Raw genomic sequence first — 20,292 nt, 5'->3', positions numbered from 1 at the left:
CTGCTCTCATTGGTCCATGGCTTCAATGGTGGCATTTTGACTTGCACAATGGTGTGCAAACCTTTCAGGTGGCAAGGAGATGGGGGATTTTCCTAGATCCTATTGTAAGGTCAGTTTTGTTGGTTTTCTGTTGTTGGTTTGGGTGTGGGTTTTTGGTTTTTTTTTTGGTCACTTTTGCACACCTAGTTCCATGTTACCTAGGGAAGAGGCTGTTGCAGCATGTCAGGGAACATTCCTGTGATGAAACCAGGAGGAGGTTGATGTCAGACCTCTGTCTCCTGAAGACATCATGGCATGAGAGGCCAGTGGTGTGCATCTTTATAAACATAGATCCCGAGGAATAGACTAAATCAACTCATCCCTCCTTAGTGTGCTTCAGGGTTACCACTGTCACTTCTTCATGTGACATGAATCTGGCAGTCTGGCAGTACATGCTGGGATGCTCCCACACCTTCCTCTCTTTCTGCAGCCCATGCATCCTCTGCCGCTGGGGCCAGAGATGCTGCCTCCTCCATCTCTAGCCTGTGTCCCCCTGCAAAAAGTCCTTTTCCCAAAAGAACTGATCAAATCCCTCTCCTGGTGTATTTTTACATGGTTTCATGTTTATGAACAGCTAAAGGGAAGAGGATGGTGTGGCACACTTGCCTATATGGCTTCCTATGGATGATGTGGGGGCGTGGAGAAAAGCTCATGCTCACATGGGCTGAGCCACAGGGCTGGACATGCAGCCCACTCTGTGGTACAAACGAGCCTCACCCCCCTCACACCCTGCTCACACCTTCCATCCCCAACCCAGCAACTGTACAGGGTCCTGTTTGCAAACACACCTGCCCTTTCTGCATGTATTCCGAGGCTGGTGGAGCTGCTGCCCATGCAGCCCCCATCCTACCCACCAGAGATTGCGGCTCCTATGGAGCTTAGTCCAAGGACACAAACTGTGCAAGGAGGAGAGAAGAGAGCATCTTTATTTTTTCTTCACTGCAAGCAGAGCAGTACTAGTGGTAAGGATCCCTTCTGCTCTACAGCCCCCCACAGGAGCGATAATGTGAGCTGGGCCCGGGGCACAGTAAAGAAAAATTCTTTAGAAAATGATGAGCATTACAGTAAAAATTTTTGTACAGTTTGTTTGTCATCAACAGTTACAAAAATAGATCTGCTCCTCTAATATTTGGGCACCCTAGAGACTCCATCTCACCTCCACAGAGATGGAGAGTGGCGGGTCTGGTGTGTGCAAATTTCCCTGGCCTCCACATCTTCCCTGGCTGTGGGACAAAGCACAAGACACTCAAACCACAGCATGTAAACTCTTGCCTTACCCCTAAACACACAGGGTCCAGGGGGCCAGTGTGGATGCAGGCCTGGGAGAGGGGGGTTGCAGACCCCCGCAGTGGGGGATCAGGCTGGCCAAAGGCAGCAGCATCCTTTGACTGGGAGTAAATGCAGAGATTGGAGGGCTGAGGAAGCTGGGTGCAGTCCTCTCTCCCCAGTAACAGGTTCCCCTCTGGGAAGAAAAACTGTGAGGCACAGACACAGCACTTCCCTCTGCGTAGGCATGGCCTGACACCTCCCCCACTGCCCTGGTGAGGTGCTCCAAGCACCCCTCCCCAAGGGCAGAGCTTCAACACAGTGAGATGACAGGAAACAGGAGCTGGGGAAGTGAAGCCCTGCTGCCAGTATGAGCAGGTAGGGATGTGAGCACTCCGTGGGTGCTGACAGCCCCCCACCCAGAGAATTTAGGCCCAAACCCAGCTGGGTTTCCCTTTGCACCTCACTATGAGCACTTCTGCTTTTGCTCTGTGGCGTAGGAAGGTGCCCCTGCTTTGGCATCACTCGTTTTAACGCTCCCCACCACCATTTCTAGCCTCCAGCTGTAGGATTGGACACATTGCATGAGGAGAGGGTGGGATTGGGTCAAAACTCATGTGTTTGAATGGTGTCTCCTTGTCACTAACAGCATCAGAGGTGAGGTGGGCACGGCCATTAAAGAAACGACCACTTTAACTTAGTACTATCAACACCAAAGGAGCTTAATTAGAGCACTTGCTATCAAGCACATCTTTTCCCTTAGTGTTAGCGGAGAAAATCTGCCTAAAGCAACAGTTGTGGCTACAGCCACATACCCCCTGTGCATGGTGTGAAATCCCCAAATAGAGTGCCCTGCTGGCCGACCTTTGTCTGAGAGTCTGGGAAACGGGATGAACCTGTGAGTTTAGGGAAAAGGGATAACCATGGGATGGCAAGGCATTACAAACCCAGAGTATGAAAATGGAAGCATCTTTGCGTTTAAAAATAAATAGGAAAATATGCAGTGTGTCTCTTTTTTTTTTGCTGTCATATTTCACAGTGTAATCCAGCCTGTTAATGAATAGGCATTTTTTTTTTAAGTAGAGCTTTCCAAAGGAAGAGAAGACCTACAGATAACGCCATTAATCTAGCAAAAGAAAATCACATCAACAATGGAGCCTTTCTAGAATTCTGGGCCAAATTTCTTGGACACTCTTGCCAGCAGAAAAATGAAAGAGTTAAAAGTGAATCCCACCTGGTCCCAGAGAAAGAGAAGGCTACTGGGTGTAAATTCATAGGCTGGTTAACACGTTTGAGTTAGGGCTGTTTTTTAAAAAAGAGTAATTCCTATTTTGTTCTGTCTCAAAATAGAAGGAAGCTGCAAAAATTCCTGCAGGCGATAGGACTGCGATGAAGCTGTTAAATTCTGGCATCAGCTTGGTGCAGGGCTATGTCAGGGCAATTAGAGCTGCACCATGCTGCACTGTGCAGTACCACTGTCAGCCTTAATCTGCACACTGATGGGCAGCACAAAATCCAAGTTACAGCCCACAGGAAGCACAACCAGTGAACCCATATTGCTTTGACAGTTGCACTCATCTAGAAATAATGCAAAACGCTATTTAGATGTATACATCACGACCCTGTGCTCTAGGAAGAAAACAATCTAATGAGGGGCTGGGAGACTCCTTGCAGAAAACAAGCAGCAAAGACATTGGTGGTGGTGGGTTTTCTTCCTCCCCTCTTTTTAGAATTCTTCATATTTTATCCTGTTGGAGCGCCGTGTTGGGGTTGGTTTCACCAAGCTGTTCTTTGCCTTTACAGCCTCGCTGAAGAACTTGAAAATAGATGGAAAACTCTTCCAAGAAGTTAGTTCATGGCGTTCTGTACCTGCAAAACACAAAGGTGACAGTTTGACTAGGGGTCGTTCTATGACTTGCTGGCTGTTCACACGATAAATGCTCCATAAAATACAAAAATGCAAAACCCAGGGAAGCCACCCAGCTGCTTGCAGCTGGTCTGGAGGGAGCCTGGGGAGGGTCAGGGCTGTCCTGCTGCTGAGCTCTGGGGCAGGTGAACAGGAGCAACTGCACACACATGCAGACAGACACATGCACAAACATACACACGCGCACATGCATGGCCACCCATATCACAAGTCAGAGATCCTCAACATGTCTCGTATCTGGAAAAATAAGATCCCAAAGCACCTGGCTAATAAAAGCTTCATTGAAGCACCTCTTCTATCTGACCTTGGGAAAAAGAAACTGTCTACTTTTCAGGCACACTTTGTATTATTTATTTTTCATTTTATACTGTTCTTACCCTGGCATATGTATTTTCAAGTGAAAGAGAACACTTGATCTGAACTAAATCTCATGCATCACGAAGGCATCCTTTGTGCACCCATTCCCATAGATTGTATTGAGACAGTAAAGTGGGCCTTTCCTGTTTGTATCTTCTCTTTGCCCACAGATTTACCTCTGTAATTTTTTTTGGTGGGTGCTTCTATTGTTTTGCAAGTGTCTTCCTCAACATACAGTCCATGTGCTTTATTTAAACAACCACACCCCCTCTCCTTTCCCCCACCACCAAGCCCCAAAACAAAACCAAGACAATGAAGATAGGGAGCCCAGAGGTGTGAAAGAGTTGGGACCTCTTCCTGGGTAACCCAATTATGCAGAGATGCTGCCTGGTAGTCTTTGGATCCTGGGCCTCTGTTTGATACTTTAACATTGTTAATGATAATTCTTTAGTCTGTAATAGTAGGTCATTGCTATGGTTACTCTACAATGGTGCAACACTTCACTTTCCCCTTCAGCTATTCGTTGAGACCTGGTAACCACATTTGTTGCCTAGCAACAGTTCTGTGACAGTATCACAATCTGGGGGTGACAACAATGAGGGACACAGTGCCCATGGACTGCCAGGTGGAGAGGGATGCAGTCCAGGGTGGATGATGGTCCCTGCAGGACGCAGGGTGGCCATCAGTCCCTGGGGATAGGGGGTGGCTGCTCTGGCATGGCATTTGCTGCACACCCACCGTCACATCCCTGTCAGGACACTTACCTCTATGCACCCATCCATGGAGCATGCACCCATCCTTGGTGGGTCCATGCACACCGTCCCCTCCAGAAAGTCTTTGATGGAGGCACTACCTGTCACACTGCACGCCTCTGCTCCCTCAAAGGCAGCCATCACACAAGCAAAAAAACACTCCAAAAAACCCTCTCTGGAAAGGCACTATTTCCCACACAAAGAGATGTTTTTGTACAAAGAGCATCTATGTCACGTGCACACACAGATTTTCCTCCCCCCTCCATATTCATTGTATGGAGGCAATTCATGACATCTTCCAGAAATTTTCCACATGCTCCTTTTATACAAATGCTTTCCACCTTCAAATTCACCCATCATTGTAGAAATTCTCTTTGCACCATTCTATCAGGTGCTGGACCTGACAGTGTGGGGTTAAGAGTTGGACTCCATGATCTTGAAGGTCATGTCCAACACAAAAGTTTCTGTGATTCTATCCTGCAGGTGGCTTTCAATACAGATCACCTATCCCATCCCCTATAGGCCATTCCATAGCAATATTCACCAAGACTTGCTCCTCACCTTGGAAACACAGAGGTGGCCCAACACAGCAGGAGGATAAAGCTTCCCTTCCAGTAAAACCTGCAGCCTAACAGACATGTCCATGAGGACTTGGCTTGGCTCGGTACACTATGACTGCCCACTGCCACCATGCACACACACCTTGCCTACCAAAGTTGATTTTATGGAGGGATAGGCTGTCCTAGCACACCTTAAGGACACTCCTGCACAGGTGTTTCCCATCCTTCTCACATGCATGTGTCACAGCATATGGTAAACACCACTTTGAGCCTTGAAGGCAAAACATCTTTCCAGGTGTCTTTCTGGCCCCATCACAGACATTTCCCACACAAACACATATTTCTCATTTCTGCCTGCCTGCATCTCTGTCTTGATTGTAATAATCCTCATTAGTATCCACTGGATAAATTAGATGAAAATATAGGTTGTGAATATTATATTGTTTTTTCTCCCCTTTCTTCCTTTCTCATCAACAATCTTCCTCTGTGGAAGGGCCATCCAGAAACAAAAAACAACAAAACAGTACGTTTCTGTAGCCTCTCTGTCTCTTTCTTCATCCTGCCTTCTCCCATGCACTTTCCTCATGTCCTCAAGAGAGATCATGCCCACATTCACTAGTGTTACTGAAACTGATTAACCTACAGCTTTCCTGTGGCAACTCCTCTCAACCCACTCTTCTCAAAAAACAATTCAAGCTTTGAGTCTAGAGGGACTCAATGATTCAGCAGTCTAAAGTAATTTTAACACTCACTATTTTCCCTTTCCTAGTAACAATCTTACTAGCAGATGAACATCTCCCTGGTGATGAAATCACTACAATGGATATTTAGTTTCCAGGATTATGATGATTCTTTGCTTGATTAATACTGCAATAAGAAAAGCTTGCTTTTCTTGGCCCTTTATAGTCATTTTTAAAGGTCAAATTTTGCCCTTATGTATTCACATTCAACTGCTACTAAAGGGAGAGCCCTAAAAATTTAACATTGCACAGACTGTGCATTTATGATTTATATACCAAAGGCTTGGAAAATTCAACCAAAGCAAGTGGAATTATGTCCTAAGGGTTAGAACAGACTTGGCCATAAGGTTTTTGCCAGAGGAAGAATATCACTGACGACTGCAATCTCAGTTGCGTATTTAGTAGAACAGAGATCTAAATTAAATACATGAACAGCCATCTATTTTTTGATAGAAAGAATAATTTTTAAGAGATAGACAATAAGAAGCAGCTGTTCTAAAGCCAAGGTCCTCTGAGATATATATTCTTAGTGCTCACTAATTTCAACAGCCGTGATGATAACCCACATTATTCAATATATTGTATTAATTGATGGGCTGTTGCACAGCATGTAGTGATTTCAGATATTAATTCTTTGAGAAATCTTAGGAGCACGCTGCATGGGAAAGATATAAAAAACCTTTTAAGTGTGGGAAACAGCTAGAATATTCTAGAATATGCAAAGGCTACAACTGCAGAATAAAAAAGTATAAATCCCTCCTAGTCCCAGCCTCACTGAGAGAAATTATGGCAGCTGGTGTGGGGTCAATAGCTCTGACCAAGGAAGCTGTGACCGGTCCAGAGAGATGGTCCCAAAAGAGATCGTCTTCCCAGGGCCCAGTGTCTTCCCTCAGCTGCTGGCCAGGAGGGCCCATGCAGAAGCTGTCAGCTCTTTAGTGATTGTCAGCTTGTGATTTCAGCTCAGCTCTGCAGGGCAGCCTCCAGTCCAGACCAGGCAGAGAGACGAGAGGCCCGTGTAGCTGTTCCGCACGAGACAGCTTTATTAGTCTGGCAAAGGGGAGGCCAGGGACAGGCTCTCTCTGCCCTTGCAGGAGCAGGGGGCTAGCTTTATAGGGATACTGGGGGTGGGTGTCAGAGGGTAAGGGCCAATGGGTTACAAAGGATCTGTATAGGGTCTCCCAGAGGATTCTGGGTTTGTCTTGTTCTCTCTGTAACTGGAAAGTGGTTGCCTTTCCAGGGGAGTTCTGCTGGGAGATTGAGCAATCTCCTTATCTCAGCAGAAGTCCCTCCAGGGCAGTGGCTGGGCACACCCTACAAGAAATGACAGAAATAAGCAAATAGCCTCCCAGGTGCCAGCATGGAGAGATGCAGAGAGAAATGAATATATATTTTAGCATGTGCATAACATCACTGGAAAAAAGCTCCGAAGAGATGGTGGAACCAATAATGTGTGAGGTGAAATGAGTAATGACTGTAAAACAGTGAACAAGTTCCAGAATCAATTTACCAAGCACCACAAAGAAATATATAATTAGAAATAATGAAGACTTGCCAATACAGTTGATACAAAAAATCAGGTAAGGGAATACTTCTAAAAATTTAATATCCAAATCATCAGGTCTGGATGACACGCATATGTGGGTCTTCAGGGAATCAATTAATGAACTTGCTGGACTACTGGCAATTATTTCTGAGAATTCATGTACAATCAGGTAGGTACTAGAGGACTGTGGTAGGGATAAGAAGAAAAAAATTTCTAATTTGAGAAAAGGAGGATTAATTGAAACTAACTACCACACATAAAATTCATGTCTGAGTATTAGTAGAGATCAACATTATAAAAAATCACAAGGACCTTCAGGATAACAGCAGACACAACAGGCTCAAAAGAACAGATAAAACCCAAAGTTTATTGAATAACAAAAATCATCAGGTGAGAGACTTAATCCATTGCTTTGTTTTCCACAAAGGACAACCTTGCAATCTTGGGGCAGTGGGAACCAATGTAATCACTTAAAATGGATTATGACCTTCACTATCTAATGGGCTGTGGTCACTCCTACCTCTCATTTGCACATCAGTTGGCTTTACGACAGTCAAGGGGCCCCCAAACACTTGAGATCTATGGTAATGCAGCTCCCAAATGTGTGCTGCCACGCCTGTGCTGGCTCCAGCTCCCATGTCCACCAGCACCTACAGTACACATGGCATCTCTACAGGGTCCAAACTTAGCATCTCATCTCATCTCATCTCGTCTCATCTCATCTCATCTCATCTCATCTCATCTCATCTCATCTCATCTCACAGATGCAGAGTTATGTCTCTCCCATTGTACATTATCTCAGGCTCTAAGAAATGGGTGCTGGCACACTTTTGGGGAAGTGGTTAAAGCATTTGAGAAGACAAATAGTAAGTAATAATATGGGGTTGAAAATATACCTGTGAAAATCCAGAGGGACTGGTATTTGGGCTCAAGTCTTTTAAATGTGGTTATTAGTCATCTGAAAGAATATTGAGAATATAGATATTGAATATAGGAATAGGATATGGAATAGAAGATTGTACACACATAAGAAGGAACAAAGAAATAATAATTAAAAGGGCAGCCTAAATGGGTAGGAAAAATAGAGAAGAGGAAAAGCAAAGATTGAAACTGGAATGGTGCCTGCAGGGGTGGTCATGCAATATGACTGTGTGAAGGATCCTGATGGCCATTTGCACACACACATGCAAAGGCATTTTACTGTCTTCCCTTTCCACTTTCACTCAGGAAAAGCAGCTCTCCACCTAGCAAGGCTGACGAACTCCTTCTGAAACCAGAGTGTCTGGAGAGAGAAGAGCTCTGCAATCACCATAATTCACTCTTGCAGAGCGATTACTGGCTGTGCAGGATAAAGGTGCCCTCCTACAGCGCCTGCCCACTGTGTCAGACAAAAGCCTCCTCCTGCGGTGCTCAGAAGATGCACAGCACAATGGTGGCCCCCTGCCGCGTTTACAAGATGTGTGGGACAAAGGTTTCCTATGCTGCTTAGGAGCTGGGAGAGATCTTCATACATGCCTTGGCGCTGAAATATTTCTGCAGAGAAAAGTTTCCAGGTTGAAAAGCTTCTTCACAGATACTAGCCACAGGGCTGACCTCGGGTCTGCTTCTCTAAACAGCAGCTCATCTCTAAATAGTGCAGGCTTCAAAATGAATTAAGGGTCTTCCATGCCTTGGGGTTTAGCCCCCATTGGGATGGAGAATTCTGCTGACCTTCAACAAGATCTTGCTCAGCAGAGTTTGCTTCCTGTGATCATGATCTGCACTGAGGCCCTGTCATGCTGCAAAACACCAATGTGAGCAGCTTAGCCATCTTGTCCGTAGACAGTGGCAGAGGTTACTTTAACATTTATGATTCAAGCTACATATATAAAAGGCAGTCAGTCCTATCAAAACTTGATTTACATGGTTCAAAGGTTGAAATACAGACTTCTGTGGGCATTCGCAGGAACAGAAACACTTTAAACATTATTAAACATAAGCATCAACACAATTAATTCCTCCTTTACACATAAACTAACAGAGAAGCCAACTCCATCTGACCTGGGTAGACAAATGTGATAGACCTTTCAGAAAGGATTTTTTCTCCTGAAAGTTATGAATCAATGGAAATTTCTTTATTTCTTACATTATCCACACACACATTGAAGAACTTATTTAATTCTTAGGTATTCAGTTCTGCAATTCTGTAACTCTGTAGCAACATAACAACATGGTCCAAATACGCACTTATGTGTGAGAAAGGGATGCTTCCTGCCTGTCCTGCATCCATCTTTCTGTATGCTAACAAATTCTGTATCACAAAGCTATTTCTGAACAGGAATTTAACTTTTTTTTTTAGCCTTGAGTGCACCAGATATTACCAAGTATGACAGAACTACTTTTAATTCGTAAGGTTTCTCCACTTACAATTTCTTTATCCTGTCGATCTGCATGGGAAGAAGTTGTGTTTTTTCTGACTATTTTGGTCTACTGAAGTAAATGTTCAGGTCTCAAACTCCAAAACAGAAGAAGCTCTCAGAGCATCACTAGTAAAGCTAATGAAAAAGGTGAGTACAACAAATGCATCTTGCCTAAAATCACTCAGTAGTTCTGACTAGGAAAACGAGAGCTTCAGGAAAGATTGTGAACAAGTCCACTAGCTCAAGAACTTTGAGATCCAATGACCTTAGGAGTTTTTGCATAAGCACTTCTACATGTCACAATGGTAAAGAAAGGTTAAAAGCTTAGGCAAAATTAAGAGATAAGCTGAACACCAATTAATGAAATGAAAGCAGTAATTTCTGAGGGGACACAAAAAAACCCCCAACCCCAAACCAATCCCCAAACTTTGATGTGTTTAGTTTGGCTAAGATGTAATCGTTTGTGGAGTCATGGGCATGATAATAATCTAAAGTAACTGTGTAGGGAAATGAATTCCTTGGAGAAACCAAGAGAGAAGAAACAGAACAATCTGAAGAAATGAAATACAGCTTAATAAGTGGGCTTGGACACACAATAAACTGATTAAGACTCAATACTCACATAAGAAAAATCATAGCAATGCTGGAGACTAGACTACACATACTTAAGACATTTTCTACTTAGTTATTACCTACTGTGACACAAACCAGTCCTTATTTCTGTTGGACATGTATTATCTATAAGAATCTTTAGTGGGATGATGAAAACAGAGAAACAAGCATCCTACAAACCCAGAAAAATGATCACCTCTGAACTCCTACAGTTGCAACTGGCTTTTCTTCCACTCCTTGTTTACCACACACAAACTTCCCACAAGAAGCAAGTGGTTAAAAATAGTAAAAAAAAAGTATTTAGAAAATTCTTCTTGCCCTTTGAGCAACAAGATGCAAAGATTCACACAAAAGCTCACTGCAAGCAAGGTCTGCAAAGTAGGAAGGAGACAGGAGTCTAACATGGCCCTCATTTTCTACTACTTTTCATTTAATATTAAGGGCAGTCCCATGAGCACAGGTTATTTGTTTGTTCCTCTACGTGTGAACTGGCCAAATAAGTGAAACTTGAGAGGTTGTTCTCTCCCGAGCACAGGTTACCAAAAGCTAGGTCATTTTCTGTGTCACCTAAGTCAAGCAATTTTTTTTGAGTATATATTAAAAAAGGCAAAAAATTAGATACCAAGTACCAATAAGGTCCTTCCAGTAAGAACCAGGCACCCAGGATAGAACTGCTGTTAATATCAATGCAAACAGCCTTAGTAATACAAATTGTGCATAGCTACTTTAAAAAAGGGAAAAATTCAGAAACAAAGGCTGATTAAACAGCATTTCCAGAGACAGAAGACTTACTGGGTCTCAGGCTGTGGGCTGGCCTGAATTGGTGCTCAGGCATAAACAGTCCTGAAAAGCAAACTTGTTCTTGGGTCCAAAATTTCACAGTCTTTTGCACAAATAGGCAGAAGTGCAGCCAAATGGGCAAATCCATGTAAGGCTGCTCCTATCTATACAATGAATACAGTGAGAGCATCTAGCCATGGACACAGGCAGGAAAGATCAGATGTGGCAGGTGGATCCAGACCCTGGGAATTGCAGGACAGTTATGGGATTCTCAGGAGGCACCATTTCCACAAACACCTCTCCAAGGTGTTGTCCCTCACAGCCCCACTTTTGGGAGGCCACTGGGAGAGACTCAGACACCCACCACAGGGCAAAGACAGCGTCAGGCAGGAGAGCTGATGCCAGCCATTTGAAGTTATACCAATCCAAAATTGCCCTGGGATACTGGCTGTTCCAAGGGAACTGTGAGAACGGGATGAAGATGTACAAATGCTGTCTTGCAATGCTCAGGGGTTGATGTGCTCCATCAGTGTTACAGCATCCCACCCATCACTGGGTGACCCAGACGTTCAGTGTGCATGTGTGACTGAACAACACTCTCAGGGCAGCAATTTCCAATGCAATGAATTTCTGCACGAGAGCAAGCCATTTCCTTGAAGAAGGGATCCAGTAAAGATGTACTCAACATTATGCAACTATGGATTTTAAAACTCATATTAAAATACTGTAGCTTGTAAAGAGGAGTAGGCAGGCTTTGAAATGATATTTAAACTGATATATCTGTATATCTAACTATTGCCATCTTTATACAATCTTTATATATCTCCGTCCATATAGTATCTATATCAACAACACTGTCTGTCTATCTATCTATCTATCTGTCTGTCTGTCTGTCTGTCTATCTCTCCCTTTATCTATCTCTTCATATCCGTAACTCCACCCTTATCTAAAGACAAATATAAAAATTCCTTACCTGACAAATGCGAGGTGGGATACTCAGGTTACATCTTGCAAAGTTATTTCTGGGCTAAGAACATACCCTATGAAAGGTGCAGGATCTCACCAATGGAAGTTAAGAATAGGTTAGACAACCACCTCTTAGGAATATTATGGGTATAGCTGACCTCACCCTGGGCAATGTGGACAAATTAAGTAACTTCAGGAGTTTCTTTCTATCCAGCCCTGTCTCTTCTGTCACTTTACTGGCTTTATTTAAGCAACATCTAAAGTTGATTGTATTAGCAAGGTACTCTTGATTGTATTAGCAAGGTACTTCACAGGAGCTCTAAAGCATTTGAATAATATATACTAGTGAGATAACTTAATTTTTTAAATGCATATGCATTTTTTCTATCATGAATTAGGGAAAAAATCTATATAAAATTGCAAGCAAGAGCACAAATAAAGTATAAAACATTTGAAAACAATTATTTTCTCAACTAGGAGCAAGGAAAATTTGCTTTTAAATAAAGGAAGTTTTGACTTGCTCAAAACTCAACACTTCATGAGCGAACACACATCGACAAGACTTCTTGGGTGAGAGCACTGAAAACCAAGTGTTCAAGCCTCAAAGCTTCCACAGGTTATAAACCTGAAAAATACTAATTAACTTGACAGATTTTAACATGCTGCAGCATGATGCAAGCAGTCAGTTATACCTCCTTCTCCCCACTGCTTTGCAAAGACACATCTAACAGAATTCTGTAAGGGAAAAGTCATCATTACTGTGCTTTTGCAAACTAAGCGGCTCAGCCAAGACCAGGAATAGACCTGAGCTCTGCTGAGCCCACAGCAGGAGCTCTGTTCATGCAGCAATGCTGCTGATGTTAACAAGCGTACAGGTTTTATAAAATATATTTAAACTAATTTAAAACATTCCACAGTAACACTTCTAAGTTACTTTAATCAGAAATACTCAAGGGCTGATTTTTAAACCCGAGTTTATTCCAAAATCCCACAGCTTTTTACTGCCTATGAGGCAGAGACCTGAAGGGTACACACCTGAAGTGCTATCTTGTGAGAGCACTACTAGTGCAAGAAATTCATTGGTGATACCAGAACAAGGGGAACAACCAGCTGCTTAGAAAATAGCTACTCTTTGTAATGGTATTTCATGATTATTTGTTCCTAAATAGTAATTATGTCATCAAACATCAGGATGTACCAGCAGCACCAGCACGAACACAGTTTTGGCACTTTCCAAAAACACAACAGCCAACGCAACAGCATGGAAATGGCAATGCCTGCACCACAGAGCAGCTAGGAAAGGTAGAAACGCTTTGAAATAACATGTTACATGACAGTAGAGACACCCCATCTAGTAAAGATGTAAAAAGGTTCTTAATCACTAGCAGGATAAGTACATATTGCCTGCCTATTTGTGAAATTTTGGACCCAAGAACAAACTGCACTAAAACAGCAGAATATAATTTTCTCTTATGTCACATCAGAAGCAGAGCTTGAAGATTGGTGTGGATGCTGACATAGGCAGCTGTGGAAGTAAAGAAGGTCTTTTGAGGGACAGGAATGAGCCTGTGTCTAAAGAACAAGCTGTAATGAGAACACGTACGGGGCATCAAACACCCAGTGTGTTTTTATGATTTTAGCGAGAATCTGAATTCAAACATTGCAAGCCTTTAATGAATAAATTAACTCTGCCTTTCCACAGTGGACAATATTCATAATCTTCTACATAAGAAATACTTGAAAAGCATTTTTTCCCTGAATTTTTTACTTGGATTATAGCGTCCTGTTTTATCTGTGCAGACAAAAGACTACAGTCAACACAAGTCCAGAGTATTTTCATAGGTACAATGGTATTCACTAACCCATCTACCTCATCTTGGGACTACTGCCTCTGGCTTGCTCCAATCCAACCCAGCCACTTCAATCCAACCCAACTCAACCTAACCTAACCTAACCTAACCTAACCTAACCCAACACAATTGAATTCCTCCAACACACCATTGACACCATCCATCTTCTCCCTGGTTCTGGAGCAGCATAGAAAAGGCACTTCCCCTTGACTTGTCTTCAGAGGCTAATCCTGTGATGGGTAAGAGGAAAAAATATCAAGAATCCAAGTACTGCCTCTACAGTGCCAGCTTTGGTCTTGTGGGAAACCTAACCTCATCTGCACCTGGTTCTCCCCTTCTGATGGCTGCTCCTGCAGGGCAGTGGAAATGAGGTTAGCAAATGGTGGGCTAAGATGGGCCTGTTGACCTGCTTTCTTGCTTCTGCTGGACACCTACTTCAGGAACCACCACCTGCCAAAAAGGATTCACCTTCAAGAGAAGTGAAACTGAAGATCTTAAATCCAAGTGATCCTGAAAATCCCAATTCAGGCACTCACCACATCCTGAGGTGTCTAAGCTCCACAGACACCTCAACTCCTGACCTTAAAGCTTACACCTTAAAATGGTATCTGTCCATGCCCAGAAACACATCAGGCTTGGCAGTGAAAATACTTCCATGGGTCTCAGGCAGATAGAGTGTTTCCATGTCCCCCTCTCCCCCTGCCCTGTAATGCCAAGTATGTGCGCAAGCCCCAGGGGCAGGAATGCCCTCTTCAGTCCTTCCTGAGGCTTCATTTCACCTGAATCTCTTCCTACTCCTTGCCTGTTTTTCATCCACCTGGGACACCTGTTTCTCCAGAATACCTATTTCTCCAGGAAATCAAATTTTCAATTCCTCTTCCACAGCTTGCTCACCTGGCAGCTCTTCTTGAACTCAGTGCCTGGCCTTGATCTTGTTGCATCGCATCCACACACTGATCCCAGCTGTCTTGTTCTCATGACCCACCAATTTTTGCCTTTTTCTGACTTTGCTCCAGCCATTTCAAGAAAACCTCCTCTAACTAATTGCACCCATCCAATCTCTCCTCACAAACACCTTTCTCTTCCAGTTGCTGGCATCAAACACATCTTCCTTCTCCATGTTTTCCTCTTTCTTAACAGCAAAAGAAAGTCCCAGGTCTGATTTTGGCAAGTATTTTAAAAAAGCACAGAAGATAAACCTACCTCCCAGATGTAATGGTGAGTGCAGAAAAAGAGGACACATCTGTGAAAATGCAGTTGGCTGACTCTGCATGATCAGGGAAATGAGATGTGTATCTCCTAGGTGAGAATGATGGTTTCATGGGAAATTCAGGGCATTTTCTTAATGACTTAATGGAAAGGAAACATATCTGAGTTTGTAAAATGTCATGGAAGATGAAGCTGGGCCATCAGAACACAAACATCAACTAACAAATGGGAGTTAAAAAATCAGATTTTGGGAGTAACTAACAGATTCCCTTAAGTTTGATAAAATTTTAGTTATATCAATTAAGTATAAGAAGTTTTCCAGAAAAAATAAATAAAAATTTGCAGATTTGAGGTGTGAATAATCCTTGTGCATTTGCAGTACGTAATTAATGCCTAACCCACACCAGTTAAATTTTTCTTGTTTGCATCACACCAACTGCTGTCTATATATGTACACATATTACACCCCCCTACCCTATGCATCTAGGAATTATATGACCCACTTCCAGGTGTCTGCATAGCTGTACTAGTGAGAAAAATGGCAAGAAGATAGTGCTGTTTCACCAGTAAATTTACACCAATATAGTGAGAGTTAACTTTCTTTTATTAGCATGACCTTTGCTGGTTGTTGTTAATGAACATTCTTGAAGAAGGCAGGTGACTGAACCCAGATGGCGGAATTTTATGGACAATGATCATTGTTGTGGGTCAAGTACACCTGTGCTGCAATCATAAAATTAATAACCTCTACAACAACAGCTTTACATATGGCTGTCTCAGAAGAGTGCCACTTGTGTAACTCACAGCCTTTGGAGACGCTCTTTATAATTTATACCCAATTTGAAGTGCAAAGATTTTTCTCTCCCACAAGTCATGGTAATCAATACAGGTCTGCACCTATTATAGCCTGATGAGGTGAAGTGTGCGGTAATGATCAGGTGCACCAGGCAAACAACACAGCTCATAAACATGGCTTTGCAAAAGGGATCTCCAGCAGCCATTTCCCACACCTGTGCTGCGAGAGCAAATAAAGGAGGAAATAATTTTTTGTAAGGGTACCATCCCTGCTAAGTGTTGAAAACTAAATTAATTGTGTATTTACCTCAGAACCACTCTGAAACTTGAGGGATTTTTGCACGTCACACGGATTTTAGGCTTCTGCACCCTAATTCATAACACATCAAGACTTAATGCGGGATACTATGATGTCCCTGTATCATGGAAAGTGGCAATTTAAGACTAAACACTAATTCGCAAAGGCTTTGCAGATGTGAATTACACTAAATTTAACTAAGCTTAATAATACCACAGTTCTTGTGACTTAACCTGAGAGATGTCACCAGAGGGACTGTTTGAGATTAATGATCATAAAGCTGCATTTCATTCCCTGCTTAACCCTCCTCCTGCAGACAGTAGCTCTGCCTGGAAGTGCTCAGTGCATGTGCCTGGCTTCCTACCTCTTCTGAACAACACCGCCCTAAATCAGTCACGAGTGATGCTCAGGACGCAAGGGCAGCAAGCCAGTCATGCAGCAAAGAGTTCAAGACAGGCATCAGGTGGGGGAGGCAGTGAAGTGAGGCACAGGCAGAGCGAAGCCGAAGGCAGCTGTACGGCAGACAAGACGAGAAGGCATGTTGTGTGCTGGCATGCGCTGACCTCTGCCAACAGCTCTCCTGACATCCCTGTCTATGGCAGTCAGACATGAACCTCAGTGTGGGAGGTGGGTCTGCCAACAGTAGGAGGGAGAACTCAAAAGTCTGGGATGAACGTGAAGGGAAATATTAAGTTCATATTAAGGAAAAAAAACACCCCAACCAAATAAATCCTTAAGAGATGGGAATGTTCCCTGTGGGTATGCATGGTAAGGCCCCATTGCTGAGATCTGCCTGGAAAAAGCCCAGTGAGACCCAGGAGTCAGTGGGATGAGAACAGATAGGGGTTTCTCCTGGATAAACTGCAGATCATGTTCTGCTTTGCAGCCTCGGGAAAAACACACACAGAACACACAACAACCCCAAAGTCGGGGTTTTTCTGCTAATCCAGTTTTAAACATCCAGTTGCAGAGTGGCAAAGTTTCTAACCATTCCATTTAAATGCTGCACTAACTAAATAAGCTTCATTTGGGAGACCATATTCATTTCAAAACAGGGACTTCACTATTACTCTTTAAAAAATAATGCAATAGATAACATCAAGCTCCAAAGCTGCATCTTCAAGCTGACACAGTCACTTCAATGTTGAAGAAACAATTTACAATTTCCCCCTTCAGCCAGAGGCAAAATAAAACCCCAAAGATCCAAAGACAGAAAATACTGAAGCTTAATGACGTCCTTGTATTTCCAAATGAAATTTTCATTTCAAAATACGATCCTGATCTAATAACTGATCTTTCCACATGGAGTCTTCCAGTAGAACCAGTGCTGCTGAGACAGACTGTGGAAAAATCAAGCAAGATCCCTTGTGTCATGGCAGAGATTTTTTGCCAAGCATTTAGTAGGTTCTGAAGAAAACTACTTCAGTCTTTTCTATCCAGAAAGGTGGTTAAACCTTGGGAACTGGGGATAGAAACAGAAATTGCTGGGAAAATATATTTGGAAGTGTAAGAGAGATGAAATACTTAAAATGAGTTTAAAAATTTGGTAGTTCAAACTATTTTCTTTTCCTTATATCAAAAACCTCGGTTTTGTTATCTTTGTTTTTAAATAAAATTAGAACAAAATAAAAAGAAGTTGTCAAGGTAGTTTCTCCCCAAAAAAATCACTGAACTGGAATTATGTCATCTCGCATTAAAATTATAATTTTATTATTATAAATAATATAAATAATAAAAAATTAGTAACAAATAATTAATTTTTATAATTAATAAAAATAATAAAAATTATTATTGCCACAGCTGACCTACCAATATTACATTAAAAAAACATGAAGAAAATCACTTAAATACATTTGGGGAGTTCTTTTGTTGATGGCCCATGCATATCTCTTAATAGTTATTGCCCTGTTTTGGTTTAATTTGGCTAAATCATCCCAGGTTGGATTTTTTTCAAGCAAGTTTAAAGCAAACTGTACACGTATTATGGAAAAGACTTCATCATGAAAACAAGGATTGAGGAAGGAGCTGAAATTTGTCTAAATAAGAGCAAGATCAATATGCGAAAATGCACAGACAACTAAAGTTTGACAGTCATTGCTCGTAAAATCCCGCAATGAGTTAAAATGAAAACTGTCTCCTGTAGAGGGAAGTTAGAGAAGAGCTCATATATAAATACTTGGGGAAAACTTGTGCTGTGGCTGGAACATTCCCTGTTAGTCTGGGGATAAAGGAAACATTACAACCACAATATATTGCCCTATTAAATTAAGAAAACATTTATTTTTTCACTCTGTTGTGAAAAGTGGAAAGTCTGTAAGTGACTAAAAAGCAAAGACCTTGAAGTCAACAACATCCCCATCTATTTTGTCATGTTTTACAGATCCAGAATAACAAACACTTCACATCACTGTCTCTGCAGCCACCATTGTTAACCTCCCACAGGAATCAAACAAAGTTTTACAGTGCAAATATTCCACATTTTCACAGGTTTCAGAATTGCTTTCCCAGGTCTGCATTCGGACACACACTGAAATCCTACAGGACTCCCTCTGAGGAAGGACTGCTAGCTGAGGGGACAGGACATTGTAAATATAGGGTTTGCTCTCCTTGTGAAGCTGGGGAAAGCAGCAGCCAGGGAGCTCAGGAAACTTGGTGTCATGCTGAGGTTTGTGCATCTGGGCATCTGCAACGGGAGAATGGGTAGGAAAGGTCTGGGAGGAATGGCTGTGGTCGAGAAGATTTCTATTGTTTTTTATTGCAAAGAACTCATATGCCAAGGTAAACCTCCTTCCATGCCAAAATGTTTTCAGCAAAATACGACTGCAGCAGCAGCTCCTCTGCAGCTGCGAGAGGAGCAGTGAAGCCTACTCACCAAGGTCATGCCTTCTGCAGCTCCAGAAACCTTTACAGAGCCTTGGCATGAAGGACACCCTGCCCCATGCTGGACACTGACAAGGTGCTCCTACTCTTTCACAGGAAGAGAAATGGGGCATGTAAAACCACTTGTGGTGGAAATACATCCCATCCACTACCATGGCAATACGTGGAAGTATCAGGATTTGTCCTACAAGCCTAGGTGCAAGGGTGCTGGTGGGAAACAAGTTTGCTACTGGCCTAAATTAAGAATGACCTCATCTGTCATTAATTTTCATATTTTCTGCCCAGGAGATTCTAAGGATGCACCTTGAAGGAATCCTACTGCTCAACTTGCACAATGCTGACTGGGCTGTACTTCTAATGTGCATGCAAGTACTCAAATTATGTTTCACAACAAAAGAGATTCAGTAAAAAAACCCACCAAAGCCCACAACAAAACTAATAAAATAAATCTGTGTCAAGCATGCTTAACAAATCAACTAGTTGCAACAGCTTTGGTATGGCCTGAGAAGTGCTGAAACCAAGTATTTCCTTATGACATTCATTACTTAAGGTGGATATCTGAAATATGAAAAGCATATTTGTTTTAATTGAGTTTAGTATCCCAAATGGATCACAGAGAAATTCTTATCTGACTTTTGTGTATAATGCAAGTAAGTCCTCTGTAGTTTGGGATCTCAATATTCCCCTTTGTAAGAGCTTGTTTTCAGTTGTTTATAAATTTTTCCAAGCTAAGTACTTGGGATGAAAATTCCCATGCTCTGTCTCTGCCTTAGGCTGATTATTATTATTTTTTTTATGTTTCAAGTGAGGGGATTTAGTCACTTCAGGAAATAAGATTGAGGGAAAACATATTTTGCCCCTGCTGGGAGGAATAAAAACCAAAACAGATGAGAAAAGAAAAAAATGTCTTACAAGAATTTTGCTGAGCAGCTCCTGTGCCTGTTCTTCACAGCAATAGTTTGAAATCTGGAAGGTAAGATCCCTGTTGTCCTTCTGCAATTCCGAAGAAAAAACAGCCAGCTTTTTGCCTAGTCACAAGCCTTTGAAAAATCTCGTTTGCATATGCTCAGCACAGAGTGCCCAGAATCTGGAAGTCTAAGCGGCCAAAGATTCCTCTGAAGATGCTATTTGCAATGGACAAGGTCCAACCCAGGGCAGACAGGGCTAAGCCAGACTTTTTTTTTCCCACTGCTGCTCCCAGATGTTGCAGTCTATTGTGGCATCAGGCAGAGGAACTAAGTGCAGGCAGCACTCCATCCTGGGTTCCAAATGCAGGCAGAAAAAGGGGAGAAGGGGAAAAAAAGCAGCCTATTGTAAAC

At 42.5% G+C, this 20,292-nt stretch overlaps 1 protein-coding gene across 5 annotated transcripts in view; it reads right to left on the bottom strand.

The window, feature by feature from the left end:
* Window positions 1-941: 941 nt before the first annotated feature.
* Window positions 942-20,292, bottom strand: part of FAM172A (family with sequence similarity 172 member A) — a 265,939-nt gene continuing 246,588 nt past the window's right edge. For all 5 annotated transcript variants that reach the window (XM_032095251.1, XM_032095252.1, XM_032095249.1 and 2 more), the window contains one exon: window positions 942-3,174. In XM_032095251.1, coding sequence (XP_031951142.1) covers window positions 3,032-3,174 — 143 coding nt within the window. In that variant the 3' untranslated portion in view covers window positions 942-3,031. The remainder of the gene's footprint in view (window positions 3,175-20,292) is intronic.

Source organism: Corvus moneduloides, chromosome Z (assembly GCF_009650955.1).
Source record: "Corvus moneduloides isolate bCorMon1 chromosome Z, bCorMon1.pri, whole genome shotgun sequence".
Taxonomy (NCBI): domain Eukaryota; kingdom Metazoa; phylum Chordata; class Aves; order Passeriformes; family Corvidae; genus Corvus; species Corvus moneduloides.
Note: the sequence above shows the minus strand (reverse complement) of the source record. Positions and strands in the feature narration are given on the sequence as shown.